Source organism: Melopsittacus undulatus, chromosome 1 (genome assembly GCF_012275295.1).
Source record: "Melopsittacus undulatus isolate bMelUnd1 chromosome 1, bMelUnd1.mat.Z, whole genome shotgun sequence".
NCBI lineage: Eukaryota > Metazoa > Chordata > Aves > Psittaciformes > Psittaculidae > Melopsittacus > Melopsittacus undulatus.
The window spans coordinates 38,828,281-38,853,808 of record NC_047527.1 but is presented as its reverse complement, the minus strand read 5'-3'; the positions used below and the strand labels follow the sequence as shown (position 1 = coordinate 38,853,808).

Below are 25,528 nucleotides of genomic sequence, written 5' to 3'. Positions count from 1 at the left end.
CCATTCTCTGTTCCAGGTAGTTCTGAATACAAGAGAACACAACTCTCTGAATTAGAGAGCTTATGCTACCCCAAAGAAGAAGATGTGATGCAGCAGACTAATCAACCAACAAGAAGAATAATTTCCCAGTACAAAGTACTTAGAAAGATACCTGTTTTTATCAAATGAAGTTCTAGCCAAGCGTGATTGCAATATAGCGGTTATCTAATGTGGAGGGAAAAAAATAAAAAATATCTAAGATTCAAATGCACTCAGAATTTCATTATTAAACAGTGATATAAGGAATCATCCGATACTTACCATGGCAGCTTGATCTCCCATCTTATCTAGACAAGAAGCCCTGTAAAGCTGAAGAAAAATGAGCTGTAAGTGAAACAGCACAGAGATGTCCTACACAGCTCAGAAGCCAATAGAAACCAGGGGGGCTTTGAGCATTCTTGGTGTCAGAGTACTAAAAGAGCTATTATTATTTCTTTTTACAGTAGGACATGCTTGTTCATTGCTACTGCCAAGTTATTACTTTGTCTGTATACTACCATCCTGCATAGTAAAAGCTAATACAAGTATCTTACAACAGCTATCAGAACTAGATGCTGTGCTCAACTGCTACATTTAAAAAATAGATTCACCAAGCTTCTCACCTTGAGAATAAAGCAAGCTCTCCATTAAATATTAAAAGGAAAAAAAAAGCTGTAAATAAAGTGTTTAGTGATATCAAATAACCACATACCTGATGCAGAGTTTGCACAACATCTTCTAGCTTTCCAGCAACATCCAGTTGGAACAAGTGTTCTGTTCTACCCTAAAACCAAAAGTACATTTACCACAAACGAGTTTAAAATAAAGCTCAGTAAATAAAATAAAATTAAATTAAATTAAAAAAAGAAGAAAAGATTAAAACTAAAATCAAAATACTCTAAAACCTGGTCAAAGTATGCTATCAAAGGTTGCAGTATACCTGAAATATTCCAAAGGCAGATGTTAAACCTGATTTTTTTTTCTTTACAAATTTTTCTTCCCTGTGATAAGCTCTTTACGCAGTATTTAGTCTGTTATTTAATACAATGCAACATAACAGCTTTGAAGTGAACAGATAAATGTAGCGTAAACATCAGTAAATGTAGAACTAGTATCTGCTCTATTTTAATATCAGGTAAATACATGTAAATATAGAACTAGTAAATAACATGTTACATTAAGCCAGCTACTGTGTATCTTTTAGACAAAAGATACTAGACCATCAAATCTTTAAAGACTAGGCTATAAAAGTTAACATTCTTCTCTACATAAACAGTTTTGAGCTGAAAAGATCCCAAATCCAATTACAACCTGTTATGAATAGTCACTAATAAAAACCTCACTAACACATCACCCAATATATATGGCATACTCAATTTTCCCCTGCAAAGTTTTACCAGCTTTCTTAATTGTTGTTTTATAACACATATTTCTGGGTTTGATTGTAATACATTAAAAGTATGTGCATTGATCTCTTACACATAACTCATATTTAGCAAAGATGGTGAGATCCCTTGGTGACCCCTGAACGTCGTATGAGACTGTATCAACACATTCCTGGAGGGTTTTGTAATTTCTTAGGCTAAACTAATAAATAAATAAATAAATAAACAAATAAATCTATTTATAAGTAAGACTACATCAAGACATTGATCAGTGGATATGATGGGATTAATTTAAAATTGAAGGAAAGAAGACATGGAAATCTAGATGATCTTCAGTATAATGTATGATCCAGCTGAACTGACAGAAACCCAAGAGGAAAGCATGCTTCAGGAAGCAGATAGAGATGGAGTAAAGGGAGTCATAAAATTCAGTAGCAACCTAGATAAAATGCTTTTAACATGTCACCCAGAGCACCATTTTCTGTCATCATGGAAAGCATGACTCTCAGAAAACCCAGTGGATGGTCTACACGGATTCCTTACAGCCAGCAATGTAAAAGCTTTTGTGAGTGGTTCTTTGTAGCTCTCCAGTCATATGCAAAGACAACAGCTCAGTATTTTATAATTGATCTGAAACAACCAATGCAAGACATGGAAGATAAAATGTGCTACCAAATCTCAGCACTCAGTGACATATTTGGAACTGGCAACAATTCAAACAGAAATTATTTAACAGTAACAGAAAAAAAAAATCTGAAATTATTGAAGGCAAACTTTCGTGAACTTTTGTGAAGTAAATTGTAGTAGTTTACTGTCAGGAATGTTTTAGGTATGCCAGAATCTGACTTAGAGGAAAATAATGTGAAAAGTCATCAAAACTGCCTTTTGACTCTTTTTCACTGTATTGGCACCATGATAGCTGTATACTTAATAAATCTTGCACATGGAGGCAAAACAGAGAATAGAAGGATTAGAAGAGAAAACATGTTCTAAACATGAAGAATTAATGGCATAAAGCAAGCAAAGAAACAAAAACATTTAAAAATCCTACTTTAGAGACAAATCTAGTTACAAAACCAATCTAAAGGAGTTGCTGAAAGAACAGATCATCCATTGCCTCTTTGTTGTTCATTACAGTAATGCAGATTTATGGATTCCATCACCCTTGATATTTTTTACTTGAACAAGTAAGACGAAGAAACACAATTCTGTGTGTTTCAATTCTTAGGCAAATAGGGTACTTAATGACCCTGTGTTTTCATTTTGTGTTTGTGTGTCAAGACGTCACACACTCCAGCTGAAAAACTCTTGCTTCTATGCCTTACAGCATCCAGGCTCAGAATCAGAGCAGAGCCACCCCATTAGCAGAATGCAACCAGAAGCAAGCTCTGATTTCTGCTGTGAGAAGCTTCATCTGCCATTTCTTTCAACTGTGAAACACCCAGCTGAGAAATATCAATTAGCAATCTCTCATCTCAGGTGTAAGCAAAACTGAGAAGCTGCCATTTATCCAGGATGCAGCATCCACTGAATACTAGCAGCCAGCTCTGACTGTTGAGCCCAGAGCTGCACATCGAGGCAAATAGCAAGAGTAACATCTGCACTCCAAGAAATAGTACAAACTCATTAAAGAAGAATCCAGACACTTGTTTGCGCAATTACCTTTTTAAAAAGCTTTATGGTTATAGTCCTCAAACAATAATTATCTTACTCTTTCAGAAATGAGAACATAAATTCTTGCAAAATATTAGTTTGCTAAGAATAGGAAAAAAATATATATACTCACTCTTACTGTTTTATACGGTGCAATGATGTTTCTTTCTTTAATGAGAAAAACCTGGAAGAGTAAGAAATGTTACAGTTTCAGTCTTTAAAAAATAATAAAACCAGAACTGGCAAATGCAAAGCTCAGAATGCTGCTTAAGCGAGCAAACATTGGGTTTCAATACCTTGCTTTAGCTACCCCAGAGAAACCGCAGAAAAACAATGACCTTTTATCGAATCATAGAATAATTAAGGTTTGAAAGGACCTTATGATCATCTAGCTATGATCACCTAGTTTTATGATAATCTAGTTATGATCACCTAGTTAAGATCATCTAGTTTATGGCAGTTAACTGCAAAGGGGGCAAGTGTCCAATTCAGTTGAGGCTTACTTATTACACAGAATCATAGAATGCTTAGGGTTGGAAAGCACATTAAGATAATCTAGTTCCAACCCCCCTGCTATGAGCAGGGACACCTCACACTAGACAATGTCACCCAATGCTCTGTAAAGCCTAGCCTTGAAAGCTGCCAGGGATGGAGCATTTACCACTTATCTGGCCAACCTGTTCCAGTACCTCACCACCCTCACAGTGAACTTCTTCCTTGTATCTAACCTAAACTTCCCCTGTTCTAGTTTTAACCCATTACCCCTTGTTCTGTCACTACAGTCCCTGATGAAGAGTCCCTCTCCAATACCCTTGTAGGCCCCCTTCAGATACTGGAAGGCTGCCATGAGGTCTTCACACAGCCTTCTGTTCTCCAGGCTGAATAGTCGTAAGTTTCTTAGCGTATCTTAATATGGGAAATACTTTCTCTAATTATACTCAATACACAAAAAAATTGCAACACAAGAAAACTTGACTACACAATACCCTTCATAGAAGCAGTTTCAAGATGAAATTAAACATATTGAATACTTTAACATGGTCCACAAACTTCTCCAGCATAGAAAATATTAAATGCTTGAGTTCATTTCTGACTGCAGCAGTACTTAACTAAGCAAAGCTATCAATTTTAGATACTGCTAAAGATAGATTTTACAAAGATGCTAGAATATTTAAAAGGATATTTCCCACCTCATCTCTGTTCTTTCCTGAAATGAAAACATGAACATTTTTTGGAAACTTGTATAGCTTTGGAATATCTATCAGCTGCAATTTATCAAAGTTTGAAATATATTCCCTTGGTTAAGTATGAATATATCCATATTAATCTCAACTTATGATTGAAACGTCAACCCAGTATTTCAGGACAGCTACCAAAAATTATTTTGTGGACATACAGCACAGTCCAATGTTTCCACAAAGCTGAAACACAAGGATCAAAATGGTCTTGCCATTACCACTACACACTGCATGAAGTAAAAGAAAGCAATATAGCAAGACAAAGATGATTAATAACCAGTTTTATTTCAATCTATTCTCCTTTTTAATTCAATTCTAAAATTGCCCTAAGCACCATTATAAAATGCACAGTGTGAAAAGTTCACTTTATCAAATTAATGACTTAATGAAGTCATTAACAGTTTAATATTCCTGGCATCAACAGCTTCACATTAATGCTAAGTTTTTGACACTGATTAGTTTTGTTTCCAGTTAACCCCCCACCCTAAGACTCCAACTTTGAGAAAGACACCAGCTTTGAGAAAGATACCATTAAAGAACAAAACCTTGCTCATTTATACATCAAGAATCTGTTATATGCAGGTCTTACCTGATTACATACAACAGAAATCCCTCCAGATGTAACCCTAAAATGTAAATAAGATAATTGAAGTGATGGCCATTTCAACTTTAAAAGGAATTAAATATGTAACTCAAAGTCACGTACCGTGTGAAAGGGTTCTTTGCTTCATTATCTTCTGGGGCTTTTATACTAATGCAGTCTCTCAGTGGTATCTGCAGCAAGTTATAAAAATGCATACCTCTTAAAAGCTTTATAAAGAGAATCTTAAATTACCAAGAAATTATAAGTTCACACTACTTACCTTTATAATAGGTTGGCTATTGTCATCAGGTTCAAAAATTATTGACTTTGAACAGATTTTTAGAGATCCTCTGAATTTTCTAAAAGGAATAATAAAAAAGCAAGTAGTTGTGTATGTGTTAGAGATCCAAGAGACTAAAACAACTCTAGTAAATGAATGTATTAAGAGTTTTGTACCTTTCATCTCTGCAACCTTTATTTTTAATATGATTAGCTGTGTGCTGCTCAAAGTAATATTCTTCCAGATTAAGAAGAAGCAGTGAAAACCTACAAATAAATAAAAATATTTATTAAAAAAGAAAACACTGTAACAGTTACAGTTCTTAAGAAATTTTATAAAGTGTTTGGGAAATCTTCACCAATTTCTGTGCTGTGCCACATCCCCCAAAAATACATTAACTTTTTAAAACAACAAACTCATATGGAAAATTTGTATATGCATGAGGAAGACTGACTGATGCTCTTCAAATATGTATAAAGTTAGGTATTCGATTCTGTGCATATGTCTTAGGTGGGAACTGCCCTAACACAGCCAGGTTTTCCACCCATTAAACATTAGTTTAGCCCAGACCAGCATATGCCTGTCAAAATATGCAATAACAAAAAAGAGGCAGAAACTAACTGCTTGGAATGGAGAAGATCAGATCTTTCTGAAGAAAAGCCATTGTCTGAGCCGCTCAATGGATACCCTCTGAGGAAACAATATCTTTCTCTGTAACCACATTTCTGCACTTCCTCTGTACCAGTGCCTCTTCAACCCCACAGGAAGATTAAATTTATGGACTAATCCAATAGACAAGAAACTTCAACAACATCAAATAATAACAATAAAACCTCTGAAATCTTCTAAAGTATTTAACTGCAGGATCATAGTAAGGAGGAGGTAAATGCATGGTAGGAGGCAAACGCAAATAGGCTAGATTAGATACAACATGAAACTGTGTTCTCTAACAACTTAAAAAACTGCTGCAAGTGATTAAAACACACCAACAATACTAACAGGGTGAACACAGGGTCACCTATATTTTCAGCTGTGGGGAGTGCACTGTGTAATGGCACAGAAGGAGGACCAGAAACATCTATAACTTCAGTTGGAAGCACACCAGCTTGTGTGCAGCGGAGGCACAATCAGCAGAAGCTCTTAGCGTTTACTTACATCCACTCTTTGAGCTTTTTGTACTGTGTTCATGATGTGCTTCACAAGAAATGCCCGTGACAATGCTAGTAAACATCAAATGTCCCCAAAGCAGTAGTCAAACAGCAGTAAAGATGTCAAGAGTTCACAAAATGAACTGAATGTACCTAATAGCCTGCTCGTTAAGAAAGCATATTTCATAATAGAAAAAAAAACCAGGGTTATTGGAAAATACATTTTGTTCCACCACAATTTGTGTTGTGACTGTTATATTAAACAGAACACAACAATAAAGGTTTACTGTAAATACAAGTAACAGTGGGTCAATATACTCAAAACTGCTTGTGTGTCCAAGACATTCTGTACTAATGCTCTGCTGCTTTTTTCAAAACGGCATTGTCTTTACCTCTTTTTTCTTGAAAACAGGTATTTTACAATGCCATTAAGAAACAAATGATGTTATAATGTTACAAAACATACAAGCTGGAACAATATCTCCCATACAAAACTCCTTCAGAAAATTCACCACAAATCTCAGTCTCTTCAGCCTCTATCCCTCTATCTTGCTGTTATTGTAAGGTTCTTGAATATCTCCAGTTTCAAGTAGGGTTATAGGGGCCATGCCTTCACATATCCTTTTTGAAACAACTTCAGTTGCTTTCTATTTCTCACCAAAGTCTCTTCTTCAAAATTCTTGCCACCTATGAAAGCATGTCTCAGAAACAGGTGTAAACTGAATTTCTAAGTTTCTGAGGCCTTGGGGCTTTTGAAGGGGCCAAATTGTCCTTTTCATATTTATTTTGCTCACTCACCTTCAGGAAACTAAAACAGGAGGTAGAAACAGTCTACAAGCTAAGGGGGAAGAGGAGTATGAAACCATAGCATGTTTCACACGGTTACCATAAAATCCCATTTTTCAACACATCACACAGTTGAAATAATCTGGGATAAACTTAAAATTTTGGGGATTTTGCAAACTCAGATCCAGCAAATACTATCACATTTTCATTTAAAGCTATTTAGTAAAGCTATGTTAGGATATATAAAGAGAAATATACTAGAAAGAAAAACATTCTGATGGTGTAAGTATATACAACCAGCTTATTAGCCAGAAGCCAAAATATTTAAATATAAAAAGGTTAGGAACAAAGGTAATATACAAATTTATTTGAAATATATATATTTATATAAGTAGCGTATAGTGTAAATGTACTATAGACTATGGTATATTTACGTATATATAAATATCTATGAAATACATATAGATATTAATATATATATATTCTTCTGCTTTCTTTTATCAGGGAACAGACACTATTGTCATAGGGAACAATCAGCTTCACAGCAATGACTTTCATGGGCACACAATTTTTCTTCCAAGGAAATTGGTAACTTCCAAGTTAACATGTGGGCAACAGAACTAATTTCTAAAGTTCTTCATTCTCGGTCTCTTTCCTTTGTCTCCACCCATTCTTTTGACAAACTCCATATATTTTTATATTCTTTCTAAATCCACAAGTTGGCAGCACTGGTAGTTAATAGACTTCCCTTTTAAGTGTTTGGTAAATGCGAGAATCCATCTATTCAAGATAAGTCACATTTAGATCAAAACATTGCCTCTGTTATTCACAGTAACTACAACATGCTTACATAAGCCAAAATACATAAAGCTAGAGCTCTTTTTCAAAGTTTTCAGGATAACCAACCCCCAGAAACTACTCTATCTTTATATTCAACACATGACCCAACAATTCACCTTCCTAAAAGCAGAAGCTGTGAGCTACTGGGAAGGATTTGAGGTACACTTTACCTGGCATACTCCTCACACCTGCTGAATGAGATGCTTTCATGAAGCTACACACAAAAACTCAAGATAAGCTCTTCATATAGGCTAACTAGGTTCTATGGGAAATTACAGGTTTCTTCCCTTTAAAATACAGTATTTAGTAGCAGCATCCAGTTTACCCTTTTGCTACTAGACTCTGTCTCTCCCATATTACTACAGCATCCAGTTAGAGCTCCTTGCTGGAGACCAGCAACCTCCTGTGCTCTAATCTCATGATCATTTTCTGATCTCTGCTTTGCCATCTTGAGAAAGGCTGGCAGCTAGTAAAGCACTTTCTCCAAACACTGTATGTCATATAGGTCAAGTACATTTTCCACATTTTACCTTCACCCCACATTCTCCGCAGAGCCTTCCAGGTGGTCCTGCAGTCTTTTACAAGCATTTCTGTGCTTATTGCTACTCTCCTACTTGTAAGTCCATTTACTCTAACCACATTTTCCTATATTTTCAGGCTGATGAGTCACTTCTGCAGGCAGAGCCAGACATCAAATCTCCACAAGTACAATTACTTATCTCTACTTTTCTCAAGCACCCATTGCAACTGGGATGAAATTGCAGCCCGTCCAAAGACCCTGTCACAAAAACTTCACTTTTCAAAAATCTACTTTTCTTGGCCATAAAGTATCATACCCCTCAAGACACATGATTTGAAATGTCTGCTTCTCCACCAGGACAAAAGAATGTATGATCAAAGATACTATTAGCTAAGGAGAAATATTTCTATACATTTTCCTGCAGTCCAGCTGTTTGCATACACATACCAAGTCTATTATTAACTCTTTTTCATGATACTGTCAGTGTGTTCCAGCTCCCTGGAGCTTTTCACATCTCCTTTTCTCTTGTTGTTCTCTTTTGAAGCTCATGAGAATAGTCCCTCTTACCTTCACTTCTACAAATATGCTTTCAAGTTCTAGTTATGATACCAGAAGCGGAACAAAAATTTTCAGAGTTGCATCTCAACTACTGGCTAGCAATGACAGACAACTTCAAGTCACTGCTAATTATGAACTTTGGAGATTATGAAGCATGATCTCTGGTATAACCTTCTAGAATCTCTCAATTTATCTCAGTCCTTATTGCTTAAGTATTTAAATTTCATTTGTCTTGTTAATGATCCACAGAGTTGTAAAAAAAAGGAAAAGTAGAGTTTCATCAGATAGAATACAGACAGAGCTTCTTATCTTCACAGAACAGACTTCTTCCATGTAAATAAATACAGCCACTGATAGCTATTGTATCAACAGGGTCCCTCTTGAGAACCATCACTACACAGGATGATACTTCAGGCTTGCCAAGAGGTTTAACAAGTGTTTACAGATAGCAAGAGAACAGATCAGTCTCCAGTATGTTGCATGAGCAGGCAAACACTGTTGTGAAGGTCTGAAAAACTAGGAAATCAATCACAATAGCTATACAATAAAAGCAGTGGGGATCTTCAACATGCAACTAAGCAGCTGGACTTCAGGGTGACTGTCTTCCAAAAAGCTTAGACAAGGTATTCCAAAGACACTTGTGATATCAAGATGACTGACATACAAAAATTATACACTATCAACTGCTATGTAGTTCTACAATAGGAATCTGTATGCACTTAGTGTGGATCTAAAAGAGTGATTGAATTCTTATGCACATGACAGAAGGGAAAATCCCGCAAAATCAAAACAAACCAGAAAACCAGCATATAACAGTAGGAGGAGAATGCATGATACCCTCTATGAGAAACTGATTAAATCTGTAACAGTTGAGAATTGTACTTTGGTTTTCAGCCACTGAAGAGCTGCAGTGTTCCCTGTGCTGAGTAATTAACAGCACATATTGTAAACCTGTGACTCGCACACTGCCCTGGAAAAACAGCCTGGATCACAAAGCCAGTGTCAAATCAAGTAAGACCAAGAAAGTCTGTTCCCAGTCTACCCTCTTTTGCCTTTAAGTCTGACCCCAGGACATAGCCCCCCAACCCTCTCTTAACCTCAGCAATTAGTCAGGTAAACTGGTCTTCCAGAGAGAATGAATGGACAACTTCAATAATGCAACTGGCCCCTTCGAATCCTCCCCCAGATAAACCCCATATATGTCTATATATAAAAGCAATCCATAAGTATTAGCTGGGAAATATAAAAAAAACTATCATTATCAAAAATGAAAAAGATTTTTTTTTTCCTTTTAAATTATAAGCAAGAACTAGAAACAGAACTGGTTGTCTTGTTGGTTTTTTGTTTGTTTGTTTTTTGGTTTTCTTTTTCAGATAATAACACAAACAGTTGTAGGTTTAAGAAAAATCAAAGAAATCTTCTACATTTGCCTGTTGTTCTCAAACTTTGTATTCCTACAACACAAATATCATTTTGTCAATTCTGATATCAAATACCAGAAACTATTGTTTCAGGCAAATAGAAGAGATCGAATTTGAGATATTTTTCTTATCATCAGCAAGTGATTCATTTTAATCTATTTTCAAAATGTATATCCCAACATACTTGAAAATTCCCAAGTATAAATAATTTAATCAGTGTTTATTAAAAATCTACTTAGAGAAGGGTCATGCTATATCTTCTTTTGGAAAGCAACTCAAGTATCTGTTGACACAAAATCCTTTAAAATAAGCAATAAAGCTCACACCTTAATGTGCATTACAGGATATTTTTATGCTGGTCTCCTAATAAAGACATATTTCACAGATTTATGTTCACAAATTTTGTGGTCTTAGTGGCTCACAGCAGACTGAAGTTAGTAAGCCACATCATATCTTCAGGGATCATTTACCATTTTCTCTTGTATATTGAGCTTGACATTTTAGACTATTTTAAAAAATATTATTTTGACAATGAAAATAAAAGACAAATTAGACAAGATTTTCAAAGAAAACTCAAACTACATGAGAGTACCTATAAAGGGCAAGAGTCTGAAAGATGCTTACTGCCTTATATTATAGCTTCTTAACAGTCTGAACTTTATCCTCAGTCTCTCCAACAGCAAACAAGCTTCCAGAAAATGTCTAAGAAGATTGTTATTTTCTTAATATATGTGAATTTGAAAATTGGAATTTAAGGGGCTGTTGGGGGGGGGGGGGAGAGTGTGGGGTGGAAAGGGTAGCCTCCCTGGTCCAACCTAGCCCACTAAATTGTTATACCTCAAAAAACTACTTATACTTGAGGAGCCCATCCACTTCTGACTGGAAAACCCACCACATTAGCAAACAGATCAGAACACAAGCTTCTTTTCAGAGCTGTGGAGTCCCCCTCCAGGACAGTTCTGCACAGATTTAGTAACCTCAATCAGGCCATGGAAGGGAATATGAAGTACCAGAGATGGTACAACATGAAGAGGTCTGGGACAAGGACAAGATGGCCAGCTCTGCTGCAAGAGACACTGAGAAAGAGGCAGTTGCACTTTCCAGAATTAAATGAATCGGTAATCACCACTGCCACCAGGGCAAGACCGTGAGCTTTACAGTGGGTGGAAGGGAAATTAGGCTGTTCATCTTAGGTGTAATTCAAACCCTGTATTCAAAACCAACAGCAGCAGCAGCTTCGGGGTGGGGATTGGCGGGGAGAAGAACACAGAATCACATAATTGTTAGGGTTGGAAAGGACCTAAAAATCATCTTGTTCCAACGCCCCTGCCACAGGCAGGGTCACCACACACTACACCATGTCACCCAAGACTCCATCCAGAGTGTCCAGGCCTTGAACACTGCCAGGATTGGAGCATTCACAACTTCCTTAGGCAACCTGTTCCAGTGCCTCACCACCTTCACAATAAATCCTTGCTTTCTTCCATCAATGCAATTCAACATTCTAAGTAAGGGAACATTTTCTATTATAACAATTCACACAGCAAACAACTTTAAAGAACATAAGGAGCTTCCCAAGCTATGGGGGAAAAAACATATCCCTGAAACATAACAAAGACTGTTCAGTCACTGCTGTATCTGTCTGTCTGGGGATGTATGCTGGGGGGGGCAGGAGGGAAGGCAGTGGATACTCAGTATAATGTTTTCACATAGACCTCCACACCCTCCTCCGGATAATTTTAATGAAGGCTTTAACAGATTCTATGTTGAAACATCTTCAGTTCCCACCCAGTGTTAGAAGTATACAGAACCTGGTAGAGTACAGTTAATTAATCCTTTAATAGTGTGTGACAGAGCTGTTTGAGCTCAAGAGGTAAGCAAGCACCTACACTTAAGGGGAGAGGTATATTAAAGCATGCTAATACATTTTTGCTTAAAGACTAATTTCAGATTCCTGTATGTATTGTCCTAGAGAAATTATACTAAGGAGTTCTGAAAAGTTTATATGGAAGTGGTATGAAAGGTATTTTCTTGTGAGCTGGTATTGGTTCAAGAAGCAGCTTCAGGGGAAGACAAAGAAGCCATGCACCTTGCCAAGCAGCAAAAAGATAAGAGTGACAGGGGAAAGGCTGGTAAATGAACAAAGCACTGAAGAACTCTGGTTGCTCTCTTCTAAATACAAAGTTGAAAATTACTTGTTTATTTTTGCCTTTTTCAAAAAGCTCCCATATAACTGCCACTTAGAAAAGAGCTGATGAATACGAGTCAAGAACACACCCAAGACACTCAGGAAAACTAGGCACAACACTAAGTAGCATAAAAACGTCTGCAAAACTTCACCTCCTATGATGTCATCCCCTACACACAAGGTTTGGAAATCCAAATGGTACCCAAACAATCCTAGCATTGTTCAGAGGATGCAACAAAGAGAATCACACTTTACAAACTACACCCTGGGGTTTACAAGTCCTGCCAAGATGACATAAAAATATCTTCCAAATAGAGTGCATTGTATCAGGCTTAGTCTACTTGAGAATTTTACTGTTACTTTGCTTGATGTGCCTGTCCCTCTATACTCCAGTTTGAAAAGATCTCATCTAAGATCCAACCACATGGTGGGAGGGACATTAAACAACAAAATAAAACCTCCAAGAATCCCACATTTTATATACCAGTGTCACTCAGCAACTGAATCACCAGACTTGCTCAAACTGGATACAGGAATGAATGTGCATGAGCCGGTGTCTTGGCAATATCCTGTTTATACCACTCAGAGAAGGTACCCCACAGATCCTGCTTTGAATTCTTACCATTTCCATCACTTCAGGAAAGTGCATGATGGAAATGTACTTGGACACAAGATATCAAGTGATTGATCCAACACACCCTGCACAATCACTTGACATGATATGGGAAGTACAATCCTGATAATGGAAGGACACTGCCAAGGATAAAAAGCGTGCTAGCCCAATCCAACTGCAGCCTACAGCTGTATAAAAATTAAAACTCTTCCTCATGAAGGCAAAGTATCTAAGGATGAGCTGTAGGATTCATTTGCTGACATCTGAATAAAAGCCTTCATTATGCATATTTCGTCCCAAGAGATTAAGATAAGGCCACAGATTTCCCAAGAAATACCCAAATGCAAAAGCAATTATCATGTAAAAGATCCATCCAAGGGCCTACAAGTGCTGGCAGTTGCTTTGTGTGAGTGATGTTTCCAGCAGAAGAGATAAACCCCTCAAACAGGAAGCCAAGCAACACACAAGACAAAATGGCAGAACTGTTATAAGAGTCTCTGTATCAATGCCATGTTTGGGCAAACCACCAACAGAACCCAGAACTCAGTTATAAAGAGAGCAACAACCTCCTGAGCCAAGCACCACACCATTCAATTTGAAGTTTTGTAACTACAATTGATTGTAAAAAAGGATTCCTGTTAATGAATGCTAAATATTTTAGGTATTAAATAAATTAGGTAAGTGTGCACACACCACTTACACAAAGGGACATAATATCTTAGCTTTACTCTGAACGCCTGGGCAAAGTAAACAGGGATATACACAGACGAAATAGATACACAATACGGATTAATTTGAAAGGAAAATTCCTGCCAGAATAAACCTTGTTCAGTATAGACATGGATTTATTTAATCAAATGTAAAGTAAAACCTGCTCCTTGTTCTCAGTGTGCACACACAGGACATTTCAGTAGTTTCTTGTTTTCTAACACACAGTTAGAAAAGCAGGTTTATGTAACCAGGTATTAATTCAGTTCAACTAATTCGTTAAGAGGAAGTATTTTTTTCAGATAACTTAAAACCAATCCGATCTTGCTTCCCTCCTAAAGCAACTGCATAAGATGATTTACCTTTTGCCTACTAAGTTTCATGGTACTCTTAACCAGAACTTTTACAGCTTATATTGTTATAGTAGCAGCAACAAACAAACAACTACACCAGAAATAGTTGCCACAAAGTTTAAAAAAGTCCTTGTCATCTCACTAGGAAGTACCTACACCAAGGTTACATAAATTACGAGGAGCTATGAAACAGGAGTTGGTGTCTGTAACAATTACCCAGTAAGCAACAAGAAAAGCTCTCTGAGGCTACCCCTTCAATTAAGTGATAAAGTGATGGATTTTTGTTTGTGGTTTTGTTGTTTTTTTCTGTTGTTTTAAGCAGAACTATGAGGAAAACAGGAGACAAAATTTGATACTTCTCATTTGCTACTTCAGAGCCCAAAATCTTTTAAATCACTTAAGTGTTTTCAAGATAACCCAATTCAGAAAAGCATAGAAAGAGGACAGTGAAATACCTCATATAAGGGACAACATATATAGACAATTACTTTTATTTCACACAGATATTGTTTGGCAAGTGGAAGAAACAGAAATGACATTGCAGATATTTAGATAGAAAAAGCTACCAGTGCAAATGAGAACAAGACTTTCATGAAGTACTCATATTACAAACTCAAATAAGATTATCCTAAAATGTTTCCAACTATGAGCAAAGAAAATAATTTCTCATTAGAGACTTTCAATAACCGCATATCAGTAATGCTGACACACATTGATATGTTGGGGTTGTTTTCAGGGCTTTTTAGAAGAGACTTAGTTCCCACTTTTTTGTGACAAGTCTGATGAGTTTTGGCTTTTTCTCAGCTTCTCAATAAAAAAGGAGACTATTTACATTAAATCCTTAACACAGCTAATATAGTCATTCTCACTTTCTATATACTTGTTATATTTCAAAATTAAAAGCTGTTCTCTTTTCTTTCTGCGCAGGAAGTTTGTCCATTCTCCGTGCAGCCCTTCATACACCACTGAAGCCACACCAGCCGGCCAGTGCCTGCACTCCAAAAATACCTCAAGAGTTACAGTAGCTTCGCAGGCTGAATAGCTATGAATCAGAAATTATATTGACAAAGTGAGCCAAGCTCTTTGTCATGTGCTTTTCTCACCAACAATAAACAGTACTGTGTGACCAGCAAACCTGCAGCAGGAATCTGCACAGGGCTTGTACAGGAACAAGTCTCTCTTGTCCTCTGCCTGCTGGCTTCTTGGTACCTGCAATGGGAGCCAACTGGGGAGTCTTGGTCCCTCCAGAATAGACGCCCGTGTCCCTCCACTGCCTGACCCAGGCTGACCTATCCACTCTCACCTCAGAGCTTTCCCAACATGGCAATACTATCATAGCAAAAGGTTTTGAAACTTCATGACAAGCCAGATATTGATAAGCCACATCAAAGAAAGCTGGACACTACCTACAAATAAGAGAGTCGATTCAGGTTATACTAGGGCACGCGTGAGAAGCCTTTCTTGTATGCTCAGCTACCCACAGGAGCGTAAAATACAGGTTAGAGTCAGAAAGCAGGAATGGACTATTGAATGTAACACTTTAAAGAGCCAGCAGAGAGTCTGTAATTTAAGGGCTAACGATACACTGATTATAATGATCCGGAAAAACAAACAACAAATAAACTGCACTCATAGTAAAGCAGAGCTCTAGCTCCATGCCACGAACACAACTGACAATAAACAAATAAACAGAAACCTACAAACGCTATATCCACGCTATTTATGAAAAGCGATCAGCATTCGTATTTCCCAAGGTCTACTCCACGGCCTTCCGAGCCTTAACTCTCGGGAATCATTAGCCAGCTGGTTCAAACAGCAACACCCCCGTGAGCAACACGCCGTGCAGCCGCTGCCCCCCGTCCCAGCCAGCAGACCCTCTGGTGGCAGCCCCGCCGCCCGCAGTGCTCCGCCAGGCCCCCGCCCCCCGGCTCTCGCTCGCCGGTGAGGAAGACGGCTGCGTCCCCACCCCCTGCCCCCGCCGCGAGGCCAAGGGCGAGCTTAGGGCAGGGGAGCTCACCTCTCCTTGGAGTAGAGCTCATGTTCCAGCCGCCGCTTGCGGATGAAAGCCATGGAGCCGCCCGGCCGAGGTACCGTCGACACAGTAGGCCAGGCTAGGCCGAGCCAGGCCGGGCCGCGCCTCGCCTCAGGGAGGCGGGGAGATCGGGCTGCCCGCGACCGCAGGCAGGCAGCCGGTCTGGCGGGCCCGGCCGGGGGCGCCCGCCCCGTTTATACGAGGCGGGGGGAAGGTGTTACAAACTGCTGGGGAAGGGAAGCCTCCGGGAGAGGCCAGGGCCGGGCCGCGGCTGCCGAGGTGCCTCAGCGGGTCTTGGCGGTAGGACCCACCTCTCACGGGAACGCAGCTATCCAACTGTACTCCCCCCATCCGTCCCTTTCCTTAAGGCTTCTGTGGGTTTGATTTTTATTGTGTTTGTCACGGAGATGCCACCCGTGTCCGTGGCTCATGGCAGCGGGGGCTGAGCATGGCAACGCGGCCCTCCTGGGGGCTCGGAGTAATGCCCCGGCCGAGAGTCGGCCTCGTGTGCTCACAGAGGGAAGCGCACGCTTCAGTGCATCGCGGAAGACTCAATTTATTGCGTTTTTATTGCGTTTGAATAAAATTTGTAAATATAATGCCATTGCAGTGAGATTCCCTCTGCCCTGTGTGTGGCAGAGGTGAAGTTCTGCCAGGTGTTTAAAACCTCTGTGGGAGGCTGAAGTAAATAAAATCCATTAGTTTGTATCGCTGCCGTTGTATTTGAACAATTTATAATGTGTTTACAGGTTGTATTTTCTTGTGAGGTAGAAAAATACTGCTATTTGCATTTTTATAAGTAAAAAAAATTATTTACAGAGGAGGTGCGATTTTTCACATAGGAATAAAAAGAAATATAGGCTTGTAGGCCTCAAGTGATTGCCTGATCTAATCTCTGTGCTGAGGCTGAGTTGAGTTTATGTTGATCTGTGTAATTCTGAACAGTTCAATTTGTGGATCCATAAACGTGAATTTGAGAAGTGTTGTACGTACTGACAAGAGTTTTGCTTTTGCTGATTGTCTTCCAGGGACCTCTTAAGAGTAGTTCACAGAATCTGAGGAGATGAGAGATCAGTTTGGAAAACAGTGATACCATCCTCAAGAGCTATTTGTCTGATTGATTTGTAAAAGCAGTGATTTGAAAGAAATCTGCAATACTCGCATGCAGCTTGTGCAAATGTCTGACAGCATTTATGAATATGTACGTGTCCAATATCCAACCCGATTTTTTTTTGCTGTGTTCCTTTTTGTCATACTCTCAATTGAAGTTGACCCTATTTGTTAAGTTGTTCACGTATGTTTTAATAAACGTGTGTGTAAATATATATATATTTATTTAGACAATTATTTGTATTCACAGATGTGCATATAATCTTCTCCTAAACTAAACAATTCTGTTCACTTTTGTCATACACTGCACCATAATAAATGATTTATTCTAACAGCTTTACTCTGGCTTCTTTTCAGTATGACTTTTGTTTTTATCTCAAGGCCCCTTATAGCAGTCCATAATTACTGCACTAACTAGAGTGCAGTGGTTATGTCCCATGTATTGCACATGAGAGGAATATCTATAAATACATCCCAGAAATAACTTGCTTTTCTTCCTATGACAGAAACTTCTCAGGGTTTTTTTTCTAACATACTGCCACCTAGTTCTCCACGATTTATGTCATATGTTTTAAGTTCTCAGGTATAATATTTTTGCCTAAGCCGTATTGATTTTATCCCAAGTTTAGACATTTATCTAAGTTATGAAACTGGTTTTGAAATCTGATTCTGTCTTCTAGGTCCTAGGTTGGTGAAAAACATTTTTTTATATATATACATATATCAATATTCTGTTGCCTCTTACAGATCACTAATGGAAATAGTGAATAGAATTGAAATGACTAACAGAACCTTATGGATTCTCACTGCAAATGCTCTCCAGGTTTGATTTCTGCAAGGAGCATGCCAATTGTTAGTGGTTTAATGAAAACTACATTTCCATGCTCTTTGTTTTAATGGAATTGTCATGAGACAGTGTATAAGTTATACTTAACTCAAGATCTGTGATACTTACTGTTTCTCTTTTTCTGCTGAGTCACTAAAATTGATTGTAAAAAAGGAAATTAGACTAGTGTAAGAGCATCTGTTCTGGGGAAATTTACACTATCTTCTTCATCGTGGAATTTCTTCTTGAGATAAAAATTAATCTATAGCTTTTTATCTGCTTTCCATAGACACAATTTGTACTTTCCTATTCTTCTTGGACCCATATAAGTCCTTTAGCAACTCAGAGATAAGTTTTGCTATATTATTAAGTAAATTTCTTCGGGCCCTATTAACCTGAATATATACAATTTAAATAGCTTTGAACTCATCCCTTCTGTAAATTCTATGGTAAGATAAATTTAACTAAGTATTTAGGCACTTCTAATCTATTTCCAGAAAATTTTCTTGTTGACCTTTATACCCTTTTTTACCCATCACTCATTTTGTACTGTAGGCTTTATGATTTTATTCTTTTATGTGTATACTTTTATGTTACTTTTCAGTTATGTCCCCTTATTGTGACTTCTTTTTTGCAAATCCTTGAAGAGCTCTTAACGTGATGTTAACACAGTCAACTTACTCTTCCCATACTTCCTTTTGTTCACATCTATATAGCTTGGTATTGTACCTTTAATTAAAAATGAGTCTCTTCTCTGCAGAAAATCTAGCTTAGCTTTAAATGAGCTCAGGCCTAAACCAGAAAGGAGGTTAATTAATTTGTACAGAATGGCATGCTGTTATGATGAGCCTGCTTTTAGGACCTAGACTAGCTTCATTAAAGCTAGTTTAACTATTTCTACATAACAATGCAATCCATAGCTGGCAGTGCAGGCGTGCTTTTTCTTCCTCTTAGAGTAGAGAGCCTATTTTGGTAAAATGTGTCATGATCACTTTCACCCAGTTTACCTTCTGCCTTTAAAATCAAAATGAGCTCCTCCTTACTTATCATGCAGTTCAACTTGGTAATGCCTCTCATAACTTCCTCTGTCCTGTGAAGCAAAAGATCATCCTTAAAATACAAGTATTTGATGGACCTTTTATGTCCTGCCATATAATTTTTCTAACTGGTACTTAAGTAATTGAAATTCACTATTGTCTTATGGGCAAGATTTTCGAATACGAGTAAAAATTGACTTCCTTCTTTTGAATACAGCTATAGTCTATTACATAAAATAGATCCCAATCATGGCATACTTTTACTTCCTCCTGTTAATTTTCACCAAGAAGAGTATCTCTTGTCTCTCCCTGGATTCGGTACAGTATGAATCATCCTCCCCTGATTTTCTCTGCCAGTTTTCATTAGCATTCTTGTATTCTGCTGTCACTGGTGTGTGCCACGGTATCTCTGGGATGATACAAACCCCACATTTTTTCCCCTGTAGATACAATTAGATCCCTGTCATTTGACTTCAAGTTTCCTAAGATGTTTTTTATTATTTTCTTTTCTCCCATAATGCCTAGTTCTTTATTCTCTCTTCCTCCCTAAGATTCCTTATTTCTAGCTCTGTGTAACTGGCTTCTTTCAAAGTCCTTTTCTACTGTTGTTAAAAATCACCTCCCCATGTCCTCAAATGCTTTTTCCTGTCCTTGCTGAATAGACATAATTTCTCTCCAGTAATATGGAACAACACCCTCTGGTCAAGTAGTTCAGACCCCCTGCCAAACCATTCACAAAACTGGGACATAAACCCCAGTGCTTGTCATTGAGCAGTCAGGACCCAATCCTTCCCATAGAGTTGTTAGTCTTTCTTCTGTCAAAATGCTGTTATAAAGAATGTCAATTTGTCTAGTTTCCTTCATTCTAGATTTGTGCCAGTGTTGTGCTAATGATGTCTTTGTCTTTGCTTGTATTTTCCAGGTAAGTATCCCTGCTCATTTTCCCTTTCCCGAAGAAATTGTTGGAAAGCAAAATAATTGAAAGAATCAGAATGACAAGACCTAGACCTATTATATTTTCACACTGGTAGTGCCACCTTAAATAAATAAAGGGTTTAATTCAGGCAATACCCACATATCAGCACGAGCTTAAAAATGCACATTTTTCTTTCAGGAATGTGGGAGTACATATGAATGTATATTAATATATACATCAATATAATTGTGAATACAAGATTCATGTCTTAGGTGTAGTACTATACTGACTGTGCCAAAGATTTATTACGGAAGGTTTTTACAATTGTGAGTTTCTGGCAGATATTCTTCAGGGTATTTGTCTGATAAAGCTTTGTCTTTCAGATACCTAAAAAGCCTTGTGAACTACAATGCTCAAGTGTTCAATGTCAATCCATTTTATTGTACTGAGAATTTTTAGACTTGTTCAGAATAGGCTTAACCTCAACTGTTGAAGTCAGTAGTGAAGTTCCCACAGAATTGTTGGGAGCATAAAAGACTCCTGGGTGTATTTCAAGGAATCATCCAATAATATATTTGTTCTTCAAGGTATGTCAATGGCCAGCCCATGACACATTAACTAAAAGCAAAGCTGGTGAAAAATATTTTAGCTTATTGTAATTAGAGGTAGTCAGAGAACGGAAGCACATTTTATTCATGGAAAATAGCGTAGTCACTTCTCCCTGTTTTTCAGTGAAAATTTAACTATTCAAGTTTGCAGTTTTAGCATTTTTTAAAGATACAAATGAAAAGTTTTGCTTTCAGAAAAATTTAGGGCAAGTTAAATTCTGCAAAGCAGATGCTAGCTCTGAGTTCTTTGTGGCATATGCTATCTTTTCACTGTGTGTGCACTCAAAGGCTACAAAAAGAGATCCTTCCCTGCTTCTACCTCAGTAACAACAATAGAACAACATCAGCAACAACAAAGTCCCTTTTAATGTTGTGCCTTCAATTAGATGTGGCATGGCTTACCTGTTGCTGTGATCTGGATGATGACTTGGATGTGCATGCAGAAATTCCACTAATTTAAAAAGAACTGTAAAAAGTTTACCTAATCATACCATTGCAAGCTGCGGTGTGAACACGTTTAAACTAGTTTGCAATCAGCTCTTATGTACTAAATTCTTCTAATTTTTTTTGAGCTAGTTGTAAATCAATTTATGTGTGTACACAAAGAAGTTTGTAAGTGTTTAATTTTAAATCAATTTTAATTAAACCAATTTTTGTCAATAAACAAACGAGTAATTTACCATTTCACCTGGAGCAAAACAATCTTAGAGGCAGATTTGCAGTGTCAGCATTTAAAGCTATTCTGTCGGTAAACCCATGAACACAAGGAAGAGAGAATTTTATGCAATTATTTTACACAGTAATTTAAATTAACAGTTTTATGTAAAGTTAATGTTTCTGGTGAAATCCCTACAGCCATGAGGATGATCAGGGGGCTGGAGCACCTCCTGTATGAAGACAGGCTGAGAAAGTTGTGGCTGTTCAGCCTGCAGAGGAGAAAGCTGTGTGGTGACTTCATGGTAAAGGCTGCGTTCCAGAATCTCAAGGGGGCCTATAAGGATTCTGGAGAAGGCCTATGAGGGACTGTAGTGACAGGACAAGGGGGTAATGGGTTCAAACTAAAACAGGAAGCTCAGGTTGGATATAAGGAAGAAGTTCTTTACTGTGAGGGTGCTGAGGCACTAGAACAGGTTTCCAAAAAAGTGGTAAATGCTCCATCCCTGGCAGTGTTCAAGGCCAGGTTGAAGAGAGCCTTGGGTATCCTGGTGTAGTGTGAGGTGTCACCTGCAGGGGGATTGGAAATAGATGACCTTAAGGTCATTTCCAACCCTAACTGTTCTATGATTCTATACATTGTTTTGATTTTAGTACTCATTGGAGGATTAGGTAGCTAATACAACTTTATGTCTCTCTATTCCTTCACGGACATATTAATAGCTTTTTTCATAGGTTAAGTCATATAGAATTTGAGGGCTGGATTCTCAGCCTCTGGTTTGGTATACCCTGCTCAGCCAGATCCCTGCACTTCATTTTGGAAGTGTCCTGAATAAGACATGTGAAATAGTGCAGACTATATGGTAATACAAAAATAATCTGGTACACTTCTATATGTCTGCTCTGCTGAGAAATGCAACTTAGTCTCTTTAAAGGCATGTAAGATTTCAAGATTGGAAATAAAATTTTAAATAGAAAAGAATGTATTTATTTAAACAGGCTTAGAACACATGGTAACTGTACTGGAAGAAACAGCTGAGTATGTTCATCAAGTAAGATCTCTCCTCACACCTTCAGTGTCCCAGCTACTCTATGAAGCTTGGTTCCCCTCCAACAACCATGCCCACTTCATGTCTTGTGATGCATAAAAGTCACTCTGCTCTGCTGTATAACTACTAAGTATGTGTTGCAGAACATTAGTTTGCAGATTAATACTGTTTTATTTCTTTCCTTGAGAGCAAGTACATATGACTGCACGTTTAAGATGTGTGTACATCTCTATGTCAAAGGGAAGTTTAAATCACACTCTATAAATGCTAAAATCACAACTATCTCTTTTTTGCTCAACTTCTGCTAGGAAATACCTGCCCTGGCTGGTGGTGGTTTGCTTGAATGATGAACTGAGATGCAAGACTAAACTGTTTCATTTGCTTAGGTAGGTTGCCTTTAAAACTTTTAAAAGGTTTCAGCTAAAAATATTTTTAAATGCCTATATTTTTCCATAGGTAATTGGCCCAGTTATGTTAGGCCATTTATTTATTAACTGTTCTACTCTGTATCCAATAACATTTGTCTACAAAGAAGAGCTGTGACTAGAATAATGTCCATGCTTCCATTTTAGTCCAGTAGAACAAATGCATAATTTTCAGACATACATGCCAGCATGTAATATTTCTTTGATATGTATTCTAAACTATTAGTTGACTGCATCCTGCTTTCTGTAAATCAGAATCCAGTTTGGCAAAGAGAAAGAGCAAACCTATGGTAAGTTCTATAAAAGCTAATATTGTGTGGTGAACTGGGGAGATACAGTATCTGCTCAGCCAAAGCCTGAATAAACAAATTGGACTGCTTTTCCTATATTGAAGAACACACAACAAATGTGTTAAAGCCCTTCCTTCTTCATTCACATCTAGAAAACTTGACGTGTTTTGTATGATGTGTAATACAGATGTCCTGTAAATATATTTCTGAAAGCAAGAGCAGATTTTTTTTTCTGAACTGGAAAATGCTGCCTTCTCTGTAATCAGTCAATGGTTATATTTTGTTTCAGAGCTTCTGGAGAAGTGACGAATGCAAATAACTTTTCAGAGCAATTGTTTAGAATTTAATTTCTTCAGGAAATAATTGTACCTGAGGCACTAAGGGTGTATTCCCATGAAAGTTAGGCTTCTAGACTGAGGTAGTCTTCTATGTTTCTACTGTACAACATAGAGAGATGTGGATGATTTACTGTTCTTACTTTAGACATCAGACCTGAGGAGAATGGATTGCTTTCTGTAGGATCTCTGTTCACTGTGGAAAGAGTCTAGATGTTTGCCCTAAGTTAGATACTGAATTTTAATGTAACTACAGCTGGATAAAATGAACTGTATGCTGCAGGAGGTGCTTTTCAAAGAAAACTCGTTGTTTGCGTTACATTATTCTCTAAGAGCAACCCCAAAATTGCCCTAAAGGTTAGACTCACCAACTACCATATAATATGCATGCAGGAGTAATTTGCAGCATGTTTTACGTGTATCAAAACCTCTGTGGCTATGCTGATCTTGGGAGTCAAAGTGATCAGACATGTTTGGGCAGGCTGTCCACCAGGCAACATAGCAGAAGGAATGTTTACCAGACATAAAGCACACTGTGTAAATTGTGCTTTTAATTGTGGAAACATAGCCACTATCAGTGGACTGGTAGAGGGAGTGAGGAGAAGCAGTCTTGCATTTCAGGAGGAACAGAAGTAAAATTCTAGGTTCTTCTGTGCTCTGAAAAATTTCCAAAACCAAGCTCACATTTCTGCTTAGTACTCATAAGCATATGGTAATTTTTACAGTATCACATTCGGAGTTCCCACTTGGTATGATATGAAAGAGAAGAATTCAGTACTTGATATTGCTGCCTCATTATAATAGCCTGACTTCAATAGCCCTCTGTTCAAAGAACTGAAACAGAATAGAGTGTGAGAAACTACTTAGGAATAAATCAGTCAGCAATATGCAGAAAATAAATTGAACAGCTCCTCATGCTGTATGCCTTCCAATATTTAAACATGTAAAAAGAAATTCCTAAAGGGAAAGACCACTAATGGAAGAAGCTGTTCAACTTGAATGTACCTGATCACTTCTTTCGAAAGGATGTTGGAAAGATGATTTAGACACTGAGGCAGTATTTGGCTTGTTGTTCTTGGGTGGTTAAGCTTAAAAATCTCATATGCTGCAATGGCATACTTAAAGTAACTAAGAATTTTTAACAGTCAAAAGCAAAAGGCATCTGTGCTTCTAAGATTTTGGTCTAATGGTCAGGCATTAAAGAATGCAGCACTTTGGTTGACAACTGAAGCAATGAGCTGTGGTGGTTTTGGGAAGAAGGGAGCAGAAGACAAAAAAAAAAGCCAAGCGTACAGTTTATTGTTGCTATACAGATCACAACTTCTGTGTCCAACAAGTGGGATCTTTTTTTCTAGACAGTTGTATCTGTGAGTTGGATGGTTTTGACTCTGGTTGTTTTTCTTCCTCTGACTGTAAGGATTTGTTACCTCTTTAAGTAAGCAGTAATTTTTTGGGAAAGGGCATATTTTGGATATGCCTATATCAATATGTATATAATTTCCATCATGGGATATTGTGGTCCATGACACTAAATCAGTTACAGCAGTAGAGCTACATTAGTTGTTGATGATGATGATGGCAACTGAACCATAAGAAAGTCAAGGAAACCAGCAGGACCCCAAAAGCCTAAATGAAGTTATAAGATTATAAGCAGATCATGTTAGCAAAAGGAAGTGTCATGATGGACAAGGTAAAATTCTACCCTGTAAACTGGTTGACATTCACGTTTTCCTCTGCTCTGACCAGTACTACTCACTAGACCAGTATCCAAATCCTTCGAGAATCTGAAACCTTATAATTTAGGAGTGTTATTTAAGTGAGTTTGTCTCTTCAAACATGCTTTTCAGTTTTTTTCCAGCAGATGCATATCTGTTGCCAACTGGTACAGGTGTTTCTCTGGCTGGTTTCTGCTGTTAGCTGTGCTCTTGTCACTGTCACATGTCTCCAGATATAG

The 25,528-nt window shown here is 37.8% G+C and overlaps 1 protein-coding gene across 1 annotated transcript in view; it reads right to left on the bottom strand.

The window, feature by feature from the left end:
- NSMAF (neutral sphingomyelinase activation associated factor) overlaps nt 1-16,597 on the bottom strand; it is a 38,141-nt gene extending 21,544 nt beyond the window's left edge. The window contains exons 1-9 of the mRNA XM_005152738.3: nt 16,310-16,597; nt 5,334-5,423; nt 5,158-5,236; nt 5,001-5,068; nt 4,884-4,920; nt 3,190-3,240; nt 731-802; nt 301-348; nt 152-204 (exon numbers count right to left, since the gene is read on the bottom strand). Coding sequence (XP_005152795.2) covers nt 152-204; nt 301-348; nt 731-802; nt 3,190-3,240; nt 4,884-4,920; nt 5,001-5,068; nt 5,158-5,236; nt 5,334-5,423; nt 16,310-16,362 — 551 coding nt within the window. The 5' untranslated portion in view covers nt 16,363-16,597. The remainder of the gene's footprint in view (nt 1-151; nt 205-300; nt 349-730; nt 803-3,189; nt 3,241-4,883; nt 4,921-5,000; nt 5,069-5,157; nt 5,237-5,333; nt 5,424-16,309) is intronic.
- Nucleotides 16,598-25,528: the final 8,931 nt, after the last annotated feature.